This window comes from Diadema setosum, chromosome 13, assembly GCF_964275005.1.
Source record: "Diadema setosum chromosome 13, eeDiaSeto1, whole genome shotgun sequence".
NCBI classification, from domain to species: Eukaryota; Metazoa; Echinodermata; class Echinoidea; order Diadematoida; family Diadematidae; genus Diadema; species Diadema setosum.
Genome location: NC_092697.1, coordinates 26,642,208 through 26,657,710, shown reverse-complemented (window position 1 = coordinate 26,657,710; position 15,503 = coordinate 26,642,208). Strand labels below are relative to the sequence as shown.

The 15,503-nt window shown below is 41.3% G+C and overlaps 1 protein-coding gene across 1 annotated transcript; it reads left to right on the top strand.

Annotated features, from left to right (window-relative positions):
* The first annotated feature begins 9,839 nt into the window (after positions 1-9,839).
* Positions 9,840-15,503, top strand: LOC140236816 (uncharacterized). Its single transcript, XM_072316753.1, has 3 exons — positions 9,840-9,924; positions 12,010-13,398; positions 14,194-15,503. Exons 1-3 carry the CDS (start codon positions 9,840-9,842, stop codon positions 15,501-15,503), a joined length of 2,784 nt encoding a protein of 927 aa, XP_072172854.1.

The window sequence follows — 15,503 nt, the reverse complement described above, 5'->3', positions numbered from 1 at the left end:
TTGCTGAGAAGCAATCACATGAAATTATGAGATTACAAGTAGATCGCACAATGTCTCTCCTGTACGTTTCTTTTGGAGATTCTCCGAAATGAATGATAAAGGGAAGAAAACAGGGAAAAATCGATTGCATTCACATATCGACACTTTTTATTGAAGACTGTCACATCTTATAAAGGCCAGTACATGTCTTTAAAGTGATGGTGAAGTGTAGCGAAATATAAATAACTGGTTTCTTTAAAAAAAAAAAATAATGACATCATGATTATGCTTTTCTTATTCAACAAAGCAAGTGGAACAGTCTTGAACATCCTTGAGATTTTAACGCACAAATAAATTTTGACAGACAATTAGAATAAGCATAGTTTGAACCATTTCTAAGTTCATTTCCAATCCCATTGTGTTGGAGAGAATAAGCCCGTAAATGTTAGCGAGCCACTACAGCATGGTGCAACGGATTCTAGATAGGTTGTTAAAAAGAAAGGAAAAGGTACGAAAGCACCAACTTGGTGCCATATCTTATTATACATTTTTAAGTATAATTACTTAACGACCATTTTGTGACATGTATATCGTATTTCAGTCCTCGAACGAAATGAACGAGATTTTCGCAGAGAGACGAATGAAATAAAGACACATTGCGAGCATTCTGACAAAATTTACCATTTCAACGTGAAAAGATGAACCTGAAAGTTATGAATTAATGTCAACTTCAACATAAAAATTTCTATCAGACACCCTTTCACCAGCAATTTCTAACGTTTTGTGTATTTTCATGGAATCAAAGCTCTTCCATTCAAGATTGAATTTAACATTAAAGAGTGCTCGATTATATACTGCGTATACAGTTAGACATGCAGCACAACTTTTCAACCATATCAATTTGTTTTTACGAGTGATGTATACATATATATATTACATAGGGTAACTTTAACGTGCCCTCATTTAATGACAAGTGTCTACATGCATTGGCATTGACCATGACATTATACCACCGGTAGTTAAGCGCACCAATAGAAAGGCCACACAAAAGTGTGGTTTGCCGTTTCCTGTCTCCGATATGGGAAAAAAATAAACGAATCGTAAACGCACATGCGCTTTGAACAGCAAAAGCAACAACAATAGCAACAGAACTCATTAGTTGATCCACGAGATAGAAACGTTTGGCTTGTGTATAAATTTGGAGAGGACCCACAAACATGAACAGTAAGTGAACGTGTTCGGTGTTCGAACGACTCGCTGACTCCCTGAGGTTGGTGTCCGGCAGAGGTAGATGGTCATCGTATCAAACGAAGTTGGCCTTCCACAGCTTTGATACTGCAGCGTGGTAACATGGAGCTCTGTGCCGCCACCACCGTTATCGTGCTCTACTCCCTGCTGGCTGTGAATGTGGCGTCTGCCAGCATTCATGGTGAGACGTTGCACACAACCTATAATATACAACCATTTTGTTTAACGGGTGCCGAACTACCTCATCACTGTTATCAGCTTGACGTGACGTTGTCAATCAATAGGGCAAATGCATATTTTGTTTCATTTACAGAAAGTTGATCCAATGAAACCTAGTCTCTGCAGGCTGTATTTAGATTTAACTGATTGATAGTCCTGTCTTACATTTTTTCTTTTACGAAAATTAGCGTTATAGAGAAAAACTAATATCAGTTAAGGCGTAACCCTAAGATCGTATTGATCTGAGCTGAGGTTAATTGTTTTCGTATTAAAAAGGGTCTTGACATAGCTAGGTAGTGAAGGATGAAAATAACAGAGTGTCTGAGAACTAAATACACGTAAGGATGAACCTACTCAGCTGTGACAATACATGTCCAACTGTAATACATATTTAGTTGTTTTACAGTGAAGTTCTAAAAGATAATATGACAAGTATGCCCTTGAAAGTATTCCTTAGCTTTCGGCTGTGCAGATCAATGCCATGAAAAGCCAATAATGGGGAAAGTCCGATGTTAAAATGTTCTTTAAATTTTGCTTATTTTGATTACCCAGATGATTTCCGTTTTGAGCCGCAACCATCGTCTAAGGGTCGAGAGTTTGTATTCGCCTTTATGGACAACCGTATGTTAATCAACGCAATCACCGAGTCTAGCCCGAGGCTTGTCATCACAGCACCGGTAGAATCCAACGAAGTCGTCCACGTTAATGTCGCAATGCCCCTCTTGGAGTACGCCACCTCTCTGACCCTCGGTCGGGGAGAAATGTCCACCCTTACTCTCCCAACCCAGGCGATAATTCGTGGCGCCAAATTGGGTCAAAACGGAATCCGCGTCGTTGCGAGTGACGATATTTACGTCTACGGAATGACTGCTGAGAACAAACACTCTCGCTCGGAAGGGTTCCAGGCTCTCCCGGTAAGCATCTATAGCGGCATGGCTGGCGGCACTGAGTACACTGTCGTCTCCGTGGACGAACCCAGGACAAACACTCGCCGCCACTCCCAGTTTGTTGTCGTTGGTGTATCGCCGTCCATCACCAGGGTTACCATCGAAAATTTTCCCTGCAACATCACCTATGAATCAACGGTGCACGGGTTGGGGTCATCATTAACACAGCATTTAAGACAGTACGAAGTCATTCAAATTAAAGGTGTGAATGACTTAACAGGTACGCATATTTTCGCTTCAGGTCCTGTCGCTGTTTTGTCTGGTGCAGACTGTGGAACGATTAAACTTGGTCATTCGCGCAGAAGTCGTTGTGGCTACATGGTGGAACAGCTTCCTCCGAAAGCCAACTGGGGCAAATATTTCATTTACCGACCGCTCGCTGGAGGACCAAACACGCACCAGGGCAGACGTCAGACAGAACCGGTTGAGGACGTTCTGACCAAGATTAAGATCATGAAGTCTAACCGACACGACGGCGGCAACACAGCTCTCATCGGGACGAGCAGCGGGCGTATCGAGAGAAATCTGCAAGAGATTGTGATAAGAGGAACAGAGACGGTCTTCATTTCGTCCATAGAGCCGGTACTGGTGGTTGCCTTCACGCTTTACCATGGAGCATGTGCAAACAGCAAAGCGTGCAAGGCGCGCTCTCCCACCATGACAGTGGTCCCACCGTTGTCGCCCGCTGCATCGTCTGTGTCGTTCGCTACCCTAAACTCCACAGCCAAGGCCAGGGGTCCTTCTATTAACCATTACCTGAGTGTCCTCTATGACTGTGATTGCGCCGATCGCCTTTCGTGGGGACGGGCAAGCCGGGATGTGGTCACTGCCGTTGGTTCTGAGACAGTCACTGAGGGTGTCTGCTGGGGACAATATCAGGTCGAAGAAGGATATCACAAGTTGTCCTCTGGAGCAAAGGCTGATGAGAATCCGTGCATCTTCTCAGCATTGCTCTTTGGACACGGCAGAAATGGGGGATATTCATTTCCCATCGGACTCGACGGTCAACAAAGAGGTATGTCCCCTTACGGATTCTCTTCATTAATTATTTTCAGGCCGTATCCATTTTAGAGCATGAAAATATCGACTGACTCCTCAATCTTCCACTGTTTATTCATTTGATGCTTAGGCAATGCATCAATTTCTCTTGTAGCCACTGTGAAGAGTTAGGATATTACGTTTAAGTGACTGGATTACACACTACTATGTTTAATTACTGTATTTATCTTTTTCCGCTCTGTATAAATCGGTAGAATTTGATCACGATGTGTACATACAAGCACATTGTGAGATTAATTTTCTGTCAAGCACATCACACGTAGGGCCTACTATTATTAAAAGAGTGACAGCATGCCACATCTCTGTACAATATAGGAAATATAATCTAAACTAGTTCTTTTCCCTCAATGCAGCACGACCAACAACGGAACCTCCATCATCTTCAGTATCTGGCGTCGAATTTCATATCGCATTTGCCACATATTACGTAGGCACGCTCAGGGGACCAAAACTCATAATACATCGTGGGCAGACAACCGGAAACGCCACATTAATCGAAGGCACTGTCACTGGGGACCGTTTCTCTGTTCCGTTCACAATACCCGCCAGTGAACAGAGCACCCGAGTCCAACTTCCAAGCAGCGCTATCCTCACGAATTCCAGGGATGAGACACGCAGCCCCGTACAAATCCGAGCGAAGAGCCCTGTCGTAGTCTATGGTCTCAACGACGCGTCTGACGACGAGTCTGACGCCTTCCTCGCCCTGCCGCGACCAATGATGGGCATGGAGTATTACCTGCTCGGATCTTACGAGATGAGTGATTCTGAATACAACATTTTCGTCATCTCGGGACTGTATGATGAAACGTTTGTATCGCTCCAGCTCAAGGGAAGTTTGTTCTTTAGGAACCACGTCCACTATGCCGGAACTAGGACGGGCTTCACGATCAGACAAAACCAAACAATTTTCTTCATGTCCCGGGGCGACCACACAGGTACTCATGTACACGCGAGCAAACCCATTTCGGTCATGTCGGGCACTACTTGCGGCTATTCCCTCTACCCGGACGGCGACAACCACGGCCTCCGATGCGATCACATGTTTGAGCACTTGCCGCCGGTAGAGAGATGGGGACTTGAGTATGTCGCATCCAGTTTCCTTGGATACAGCAGGGGTGACGTCACAACATTTGTGATGGCCAGTCGAAACACTGGTGTGTACCTTAATGGCAATGAGAGGTTCTTCTCTCTACCAGCAGGGCAGACACAGAAAGTGTACCTCAGCGAGAAGAGGGATATGAATGTGCATATCAGCTCACATGACGCTCCCATCTTGGTTTTCCAAGTACCTAATGACCGTCCTCTCAACTACAGGGAGGGTTTCTCCCGCCCTACGCAAACCCTTGTTCCTAGTCTGACCAGGCTAAACAGGGATGAAAGTGAGATGGAAGAAATCCCCCTGGCAAAGTTCAACCTCCGTGGGCACACCAGTACCACCAGCTTCGCCAACATAGCCGTTCGCTGCTCCGCCATCGCCAACGTTACTCTAAATCAACAGCAACTACCGCTTTCTGACTGGGACGCCGTGTATGGCTCGGACGTATGTATTGCAAGGAAACGGCTGGAGGGTGATTCTCAATATGTGTTGAACACCGGAGGCGCTAAGATGTCCGCGGTTATTTACGGCTTTTCTCCTGTCTCTGGATACGCATGTCCTGCTAATTGGTAACTGTACACCAATGAAGCAAGAATCAGTCGATAAAGATTCCATTAATATTGCAACTGATGCCTCAGGGGAATAACGACAATGAATCTTACACATTCAATTATTATCATTAGTAGTAAAAGTGAAGTTGAAGTTAACACTTTTCCCTGATCCTCGCAACTTTGATTGTAATACACATGGTATTATTGTTTATACCGTTTGATTTTTTATGCGAGATTATCATAAGACGGTTAGCTGCCTTATTATCGAAAGTCCTAGTCGAATTAGATGTTGCGCATATGATAACATGTCCAACATATGTAATGGCATGTTTCCTTTTTCTCTCATAAGATGAGAAAGTCTTCAGAGGTACAGTTTGTCCTTTCAGGTCTGCTTGCTATACCTGGGCTTTGCATGATTTGAGTTTTGAATTATATACGTCATTTCTAGCAGTCTTCGCCCTTCGAACTTCACGTGATTAGTAAATGGGAACTTTGGAATACAGACCAACAGAATGAAAAAAAAAGATACTTCTGCTAAGACAACCAAGGCGTTCTTATTTGAGGATGTGGGAAAGCTCAGAGGTAAATGACATCAAAAATAAAGGAAAAGTGGCAACAACCACCTAAGAGAAAGGTGATAACACCAGTATGGAAATATGCATAAAGAATCGCTGTTTTCGGCAGATATTGGACCCACTTTCCCAAAGCTATGGGGATTTTCTGCATTACCTTATTTGCACATACAAGAGAAAAAATGTTGCATTTCTTCTGGCTGATTCCCTGCGAAATATCAGAGCACTGACGGAGAATTTAACACGTTTACCATTTTAATAGCAAGTGGAAAAATTGAATGAGAGCTGCTACTATACTTCCTTTTGCATCCACATTATGAAGTCAGGAAAGTGCATCCATTTCATGTCGTACCCACTCCCAATTTGTTTCACGCAAAATATTTAATCTTGAATTTTACTGGGGGAAAAAATGTATCTACCAAGATTTTGGACAGGACAACCGTTTCTCTTTTTCACATAGAAATTATGCATTTATATGGAAAGACAAGGACTAATGTTTTGATTTTGTTTCAAAATATTATTTTGTAAAAGTAAGCAATAGGAGAAATTGATCTGAACTGATTTATTTCTTTAATAAGATTTGTACCCATCACTGTACATGTATATGTGGCAGGTTTGAAATTGCACTGCATGGTTTATTTATCGACCCGGCTTTGCAGTTTGTAAGTTTTCTGAATATATTCACCAAATGTTCTTGCAATTTTATCGGTTTGAAAATATATTTTCCTAAAACTTGCTATTTTATGTCAAATCTGATAGTTTTAAATGACTGTATATATCACCAAATGTCTATCCAATTTGTATTATTCTGAAAATATCATGTTTATCGAATTTGCTAGTTTCAGTTTCAGTTTCAAATTAATACATAGTATAGTCGCCAAAAGTTTATTCAACTTGTATCAGTTTAAATAAAACCCTGTTTTACTGAACTTACCGTTTCAAGCACCTCATCTATATACAAAAGTTAAAATGTTAACTTTTTGATCTGCCCCATAAGGTTATCTTGAAGATTTTCGTGTTTTACAAGTAGAATTTGGTATTGATAGTAATGATTATCTGAGGTTACAAGGTATTTGGTCGACTGTTAACAAGAATACAGAAATTCAGGTTTTATCAGTTAGCGCAGAATTTCAGCAAGTCGTCAAAGAGATTGTCGTCCTTCCGGAACACTTAGTCTGAGTGCCTGATTAAAGAGCAGACATTTTTATGATGTATTAGTAGAACTGGAATATAACACTTCTGTTAGTGTTTTTTCAATGAAGTCTAATTTCGATATGACAGAGCAGGATAAATGTAAAACACGTAAACTCATAGTGCAAGCGTCAATAGATGCAAGAAGCAGATAATTTCAGTTCAAGATACTTGATAACATATTACTACTAAACTATAAGTTGTTTAAAATGAAGTTAGTGTATTCCCCTTTATGTTCATTTGGATGCACTGAGAATGAAACGATTGAACACATTATGTGGAACTGTAAGGTGTCACAAACATTTTGGAGGGAAATAACATCTTTTCTTACGATTATAGATTTGTCATTCCTTAATGTGAAGACGGTATTAACTGGAGTTATAGAGAATGATACAAACAAAATATTGGTAAACCATATTTTACTTATAGGAAAAAGGTATTTATGCAAGCAGATGTAACAACACTATTCCCTGTTTGTCCTTTTTTTTAAGGCTATGTTATCAAAGTTATAATCGTGAAGAGTGTTATATTGCAAAGAGACAAGGAAAGATTAATGTGCATAACGGGAAATGGGAACCACTCAGCGGTATTATCGAGCTTTAGTTGTTTTTTTCACTGAATGTTTCGCCGTGGCATTTTCATGTTTCATGTTGTTGTTGTTGTTGTTGTTGTTGTTGTTGTTGTTGTTGTTGTTGTTTTTTGTCGATATGGCATAGATTTCAGTAATTTTAGATTGTTTATATGCGCTTACCACTCGACATCTCGTAATAGCAACCTTCCGGTTATGTCAGCTTTTTAACATTCCTTTCCATTATAAACCAACACAGACAACATTACCTCAAGAGATAAATGTGCATGTGAAATTAAGGAGCTGAACAAAATTTGTACTTTGTCATATATCTCTCAGCTGTGATTACTTCAAGAATGTTATATGTTAAGTACCAAATAAAACATCACTTGGATATTAAAAAAAATACCTTTTTGATCTGCTATAAAAGCAATCAAACCCAAAATATCCATTTTTATTTCTTTATTCATTTTTTTTTTTTTTTTTTGCTGAAGATGAGAGTGTGATGTTAAGGAAAGTAAAGTATGAGACTTCATTTTTATAGTAGTCGTACATTATATATATATATATATATATGCATCGTTCTGAGTGCATTTTACATTTTTGTAATCTTTTGGAACCAATAAGTCTCTATTCAATAACAAACAAACAAAAAATGCCACACGTGTCTCATTGCTTTGTTTTCTCAGCGCATAAGACTCCGTTTTCCTTTCTGCAAAAGTATTTAGGCCTATGAACTGACACACGTTTGTAGATGAGTTAACTCCCCTATGACCACTACGTACAAGAGAATTCTGTCGTGATATCATCTCAAAATTCAATATTCCGGAAAACGACCGCTTATTTCACACACAAAAAGTATGTGCTCGTATATTCCATTAGACACCTGGTATTGTAACTTCCTGCAAAACACTCCTCTATGCATTGTAAGGGTTAGGCATTGCATACAGGTTCCCCTGGGAAGGTTCCTCAAACACAATGCACAACTTGTAAGCTGTAGTATATATACGTTGAATTAATGTAGTGTTAGAAAATCTGGATGGATGATATTAATCCGTTATTCTTATATAATGTACTTCAAAAGGAAGATTTTATCAGTGTTAAAGAAGAAGATTGGAGAGGGAGGGACGTACTCTCACACATTTACTACAGAATGGAAACTGGGGCTGAAGAGGACCTTTTTTTAATTGCGATTATGTAGTACGTGTTGTGCCACTTATTTAAACAGGATATCCAACAGTACCTATTTCTATACTTCCCATTTTGTAGGCGTTTTATAGTGCATGATCGTGCTCTGGACTGAAGGATTAATGATTAGACAAAAGACATTTGATAAGAGGCAGTTGATTCCTTCTACATTAGTTTCTTTCTCTTGTAATGTTCTCTCTTTAGTTATACTACGATCACTCCCAACTCATTTGCGCAGATGCAACACGACTGGTTGTCCTGTTCGTATCTGCCGACTCGGCATAGTCAACCTAGAACCAGCTCATCATAACAATCACTATTTTCCTCTTATTGGAACCAAGAGAAGAGATAAAGAGCAATAAACATCCGTTTCAATCGCCTCTTCATTACGGGGAAATGTTTCTTTACAAGAAGAAGAATCCATCTCGTCAAATCGAGGAGTTTGAATTAAAAATGCAAAAAAAAAAAAATGATGGGTAAGTATAGGCCTACATCCAAGTAATCAACACCGCCTCGCCCCCCCCCCCCCAAAAAAAAAAGAAGAAAACAAACAAAACAGATCAGGTCAGTTTGAATGATAAGTGAACGATGGATGAGGGACAGAGCCTGGAGTAGGAGGAGACGGAGTGGTTGATAGCAGACAATCTTTCACCATAGTCATGGCAACTAGGTTACGAAAACATTACAGGATTGTTTATGCAAATTATAAAACATGGCCTCTCTTGCCTAAAGCATAGGTCCTTGCCTAGAGCATATTTTTTACTTTTGAACGACAAGTAAGAGAATAGCGTTTTCGAAGCGAGAGAATAAGCATTAAATGACACTCGACTTCGTACTCGCGAAAGTCTTCGCACACGATACGGTATCGTGCAACACTTTTCCCTAACCATCCCTGACATGAAATCGCAAGTTACCTCCTTTGTGTGACGTCCCGCTGTTTACAGTTCTTGTAACGTGAACCTTGGTCCGGATGGGAATTTCGTGTTCGGGTCAGTACCATCGCAGAGCAGACTACAGCGAAGCTCCTGGGAAGCAGGGAACAGTGTGCACGTACTGTATATTCACGATATTTGTCCCATACTCTTTTTATAGTTGAATTCACAGCCGTAATAGAGCGAACCTACTCCATGTAGCTCTGTGGTCCATGGTAACAGCTCATCACGTGTACGACCTCGATCGGCGAAGAGTTGGTAGACGGATTCGTGACGAGGGCATTAAAAGATGTCGTCCAACGGTTTGCTACGCAGTTCATTCACCCTTTTCTGCATTGCTTTGCTTTTGACAACAGCTGCTGCAAGAATTCGGGGTAGGCAAACTCGTTAGATCTTCGCTCTACTTAGCCATAAAAGTGACACTTGCCATGGTTTACACATGTATATATATATATATATATATATATATATATATATATATAATATGTATATAATATGTATATGATATATATATACACATATACATGTATATAAACTTAATTTGATTGATTTCGCGTGATGTCTTTTTTAACTTTGTGAAGAACACTGGATTATATTTGTAGACCCTACTGCATTAAGGTAATTGTCCATGAACTCAGCAGATCCGTCGCTCTTTTGCCTAACATCATGCAAACTTTTTCTCGATACTTCGCCTAACACTGTGTAATATGCTTCCCCCACTTTACTGGTCTGTGATATCACGTACGCTTCCCGATGTGTCAGAACTGGTATGCCGAAACTTTAGATAGAAGTAAATGCCTGCTTTAATCATTTGAACGTCGCATCGTTTGTTGCTGTTGTTGTTTACTGTTGCAAGCTCAAAGGAGGAGCACAATTTTATGCCTGTCGATGTAAGACGTTACCACCACCTCCATTTTGTATAAAAAGTTTTAAAAATATGAAGTTCAAAGTTTATAGTGTGATGAATTTATATCTATATATATAATACATATAGGCCCTATCAATCATATATATTTATAAGATATATATGTATATATACATCATATATGTATACTGTATATGTATATATATATATATATATATATATATATATGTTGCGAATTCACGTATTGGCTCCAATATAGCGAAGAATCAAGAAATAAACTAGTAATGCATTATTTCGCCAATAAGAATGAGTTTATTGAACAACTCAAATTTTCGGTGGCCTCCACCTTCTTCAGGAAATAATGCATTACTAGTTTATTTCTTGATTCTTCGCTATATATATATATATATATATATGAATACATATTATTTATTCAGCTATCAGTTTTGTTGGTTTTTAACCGTGTAACTGTTGTCATTTTGTTGTCATTAATATTGGAGTTACGGTAATCGTTTTTACTATGTCATCACCATGCACTGGCCACAATCCCAATCACTACTGTTTGTTTTGACTGGGTTCAAAGCAATATAGCTTTCCACAAGAGAATACATGCCAATAGCTATCACCATATTGTCATTATAACCTACAAACACCATTACACCAGCCTAGTCAGAACTGCGAAATGCTCGCAGTGCTATTCGGCTGTTAAATTGTAGTCACAGCCTCTAGATTACCAAACGTTTTACGTCCTTCCGTTGCTTTCATATACAGGTGGAAATGCCAAAATAGAAGAAACAAAAACCAAAACAAAACATGCGTTTCCTGTGAATAAGCTGAAAAACAAATTCAGAAGGCTATGAAAAAAGACATGTAAAAGAGCCCAAGTCAAAAACGTGTAAATGATGAAAATTCTGAAGGACGAACTGTATGGTCAAAGCTCACAATCTAACCTCAGTCTGTTTACATGCAATATAATTTTTGATGATCAATGTGATACAGCTGTACTTGAAATTACACATTAGCTAAAAATCATACCACATTTGCTTCCCAATCAAAGTAAATAAACCATTTCATTGCTGTACGAACAACATCTTACATTGTCTTGACTCAGAACACATTTTACATAATCGTTTCCATGCGTAATGCTCTACTACTTTTCTTTGATGTTAATGTTGGCGAAACCCTTGCAAGTCCTCAGAGACAGTATCAAGGAGGATATAAATGCCACTGTCATGAAGTCAAGATATCAATAGGGTTTAGAAGAAGTAATATCACGAAAGCATGAAAATGCGAGTGGGTAAGAGTTTTGTTCCAATACCGATACAATGAGAAATGTCTTCAATTCAGTAAAAACAAACATTCTAATGTCTTTCTGACTGATTGTGCATTGAAGGGCAAGGTAAACTTTGAATAGATTTATTTAAAATCATATTTAGTCATTGTTATTCTTCTTTATTGTTCCTTTGTGTGTGTGTGCTTGCAAGAGATGGATGAATGTTGAGTGATTTCGTTTTTCTCTCGTAATGATGTCCAGTTTGATTGAAACGGTAGTCAATTAGGTGGACTGACTAACATATCTTTTGTTCTCTGTCAGATGAATTCCGGTACGAACCACAGGCACCAACGAAGGGTCGCCATTTTGTCTTCGCTTTCATGGACAACTGTCTCCAGCAACACGAGGATGCTTGGCGAGGACCGAAACTGAGCATCACCGCGCCGCCGGACTCGGCTTCCACCGTTTTCGTGAACGTCAGCATGCCTCTCGTCGAGGTCTTCGACACGGCAACCATTCCTCCAGGAGGTCAGGCAGTGGTGCGGTTATCCTACCAGGCATTCCAGCATGGAAGTGGAATTTTTCCCAACGGAATCCGCGTCGATGCCAGCGACGACGTATTCGTTTACGGTTTGGCAGAAGAGGAGCGGCATTCCCGATCGGAAGGATTTCTTGCGCTTCCGGTCAGTTCGCTCGGAGCAGAGACTGACCCTGTGGAGTACTTCGTCATGTCCATGAAACAGAAGAAGGGAAATACTCGCCGACATTCGCAATTTGCTGTTGTTGGAATCGACGAAATTACAGAGGTAACCATCAGACCCGCTGAGGAAATTTCTTACAATGATCGCTTCTATGCGCTTGGCTCGGTCCTGAAATTTAATTTGACAAAGTATCAGGTCCTCCAGTTTAAGAGTCTTGATGATCTTACCGGGACGCAAATCTCAGCCCCGACTCCAGTTGCTGTACTATCTGGAGTAGACTGTGGAACCATAAAGCTGGAACATTCTGTAAGGAGCGGATGTGGTCACATGGTAGAGCAGCTTCCTCCGACACGAGCATGGGGCAAATACTTCGTCTACAGACCTTTGATGGGTGGCCCGCGGACTCGCCAAGGTAGACGTCACACGCAACCTGTTGAGGACGTCCTGACTAAGATCAGAATCCTTAAATCTGAGGACGACACCAACGTCATAATCGGCACAAGTTCTGGGCGTATTATGAGGTATCGTCAAGAAATCGATATCCGGGGGATGGAGACAGTCTACATCACGTCCATGAAACCAGTACTGGTGGCGGCCTTCGCGCTTTACCACGGAGCGTGTCAGAAAGGCTGTAAGAAGCGCTCCCCTACCATGACACTTATTCCACCGCTGTCTCCTGCAGCCCCAAGCATTGCATTTGCAACTATCAACGCAACGGATAAGGTCGATACTGCTGAAATGAACCACTACCTCAGCGTTCTTTACGACTGTGCTTGTTTTCGTCGTCTCACTTGGGGAAGTAGCAGCAGGAGTCTTGTGACCCCAGCTGGATATTCCGAACTGACCGACGGGGTCTGTTGGTCTCAGTATCAGGTTCCATCGGGATACCACACTCTCTCATCAGGACCAGATGTCGACGTAGATTCTTGCTTCTTATCGTCATACGTGTTTGGACACGGGACGCATGGAGGATATGGGTTTCCAGTCGGATTAGACGGAACAAGAAGTGGTAAGTATTACACTTGCCTTTACTATGAATAATTGTAGAAGAAGTTTTTTTTTTTCCGAGGTAACAGTCAGATGCAACATTTCAACAGAAGAGCAAATGTTGTAACACTTGGTGCTACCTCCAATTCATAAAATCACCAAAAATGAGTTATAGAAGGTCATGACAAACTGTAAATTATATGGTATATGGTTTCCCGTAAGCTAAACCCAGTGTTTGAAATCCAAGCCGTCCCCTGTTTTAAGAGCTATTTTTTTTTTTTGTCCACTAAAATTTAATCTGATTATGGAGCACTGTAGTCTCGAAAAAGCGTGAGACAAACCTGACACTATCACGTCATTCAGCTTCAAAAAAGTGAACAATTCTTCAACATTCTGCACTTCTTGTAAAGTATTCAAAAGATCTAGCCGTCGCCAGATTCTAATTCCTCAAATTATGTAGTTACAATCATGATATAAAACTTTTAGCATGATAACAATGATCCAGTCACATCCCATCAAAGGAAAAATAAAATGATTTCGATATTAAAAAAAAAATCAAAATCATGACATCACATCTCAGACCATGATCTTTGAATGTTTATCAGTCTAATTCAAGCCTTTCGCATGTCAATATGACAAAGAAGCAGATGAATATTTCCTTACGAGCAAAGTAATGACAAATTCCGGTCTGTCTCTTCAAAGTGAAATGAAGATAAATTGAGCATGCATATGAGCGTACACAGCTGATATCAAAATATATGACAATACTGCACATCGATTCTGCAGCTTTCTATATTGCTCTGATTTGCCATTGCAGGAGCAGCGCTGGCCAATCCAAGCCAGTCTTCAGCTGTTGGCAGTGAGTTTTACGTTTCGTTTGCTACTTACTTCCCTGTCTCTGGAGAGGGACCTAGACTGTTCATCAGCCGCGCAGAAGGCCACGAGGACTCCACTCCAATTCAAGGGTCAGTTACTTCCGGTCGCTTTATGCATCTGTTTACGATACCGGCAGGCGAAAGGGGCGTCGAGATCAGGCTTCCGGCAAGCGTGATTCTTAGGGATTCTCGAGACGAAACGGGCAGTCCGGTGGAGGTACGAGCTTTCGGTCACGTATTGGTTCACGGACTAAACGACGCTTTTAGCGACAAGTCCGATGCTTTCCTTGCCCTACCCCGTCCAATGATGGGCATGGAATACTTCATCGTTGGCTCCGTCGAATTGTCTTCCAGTGAGTTCAATATTTTCATCATAACCGGTCTCCATAACGACACGCTAGTTTCGCTCGGTCTCCGAGGCAGCCTCAGCTTCAGGAATCGGGTCCATTACGCGGGGACCTCGGTCGAATTCAGTCTCCGACGAAAACAGGCACTCTTCTTCATGTCGTATGGTGACCACACCGGCACTCATGTTGTCGCAAGTAAGCCCATCTCGGTCATGTCTGGAACCACGTGTGGCTTCACACTCTTCCCAGATGGAGAGCCATATTCGACTCGATGTGGCCACATGCTGGAGCATTTGCTACCTGTGGAGAGGTGGGGACACCTCTATGCAGTCTCGGCTTTCAGGGGGTACAGCAGGGGCGACACTACGGTTTACATTATGGCATCTAGACACGGAACAGAAATCAGGATCAACGACGGAAGACCGGAGCCCCTGCGTCCTGGGAACGTGCGTAAGATTTATCTGAGCGAGGAGAGAGGCTTGCACGCCCTGATTGATGCAAACCAACCGGTTTTGGTGTACCAGGTGCCCAACGACCGCCCCCTCAATCACACCTCTGGATTCTCTCGACCCAGTCAAACATTGGTTCCTAGTCTCGATGCTGAGGGTCAGTCTCCGCAGGAAGCGATCCTCTTGGCATCCTTCAACATCCGTAACCAAAATGACACGACCAAATTCGCCAACCTTGCTACTCGTTGCTCCGCGATCGCTAACATCGCTCTGAACGGCGTACCGATACTCTCGTCCGAGTGGTCAAAACCGTTAATTTCCTCGGAGGTCTGCGTTGCCCGGAAACGCCTTGACGATAATTTGAATAACATTTTGAATACTGGAGGTGCAAAGGTATCTGTCGTTCTTTACGGATTTTCTCCCACCTCTGGATATTCATGCCCAGGAATGTTTTAA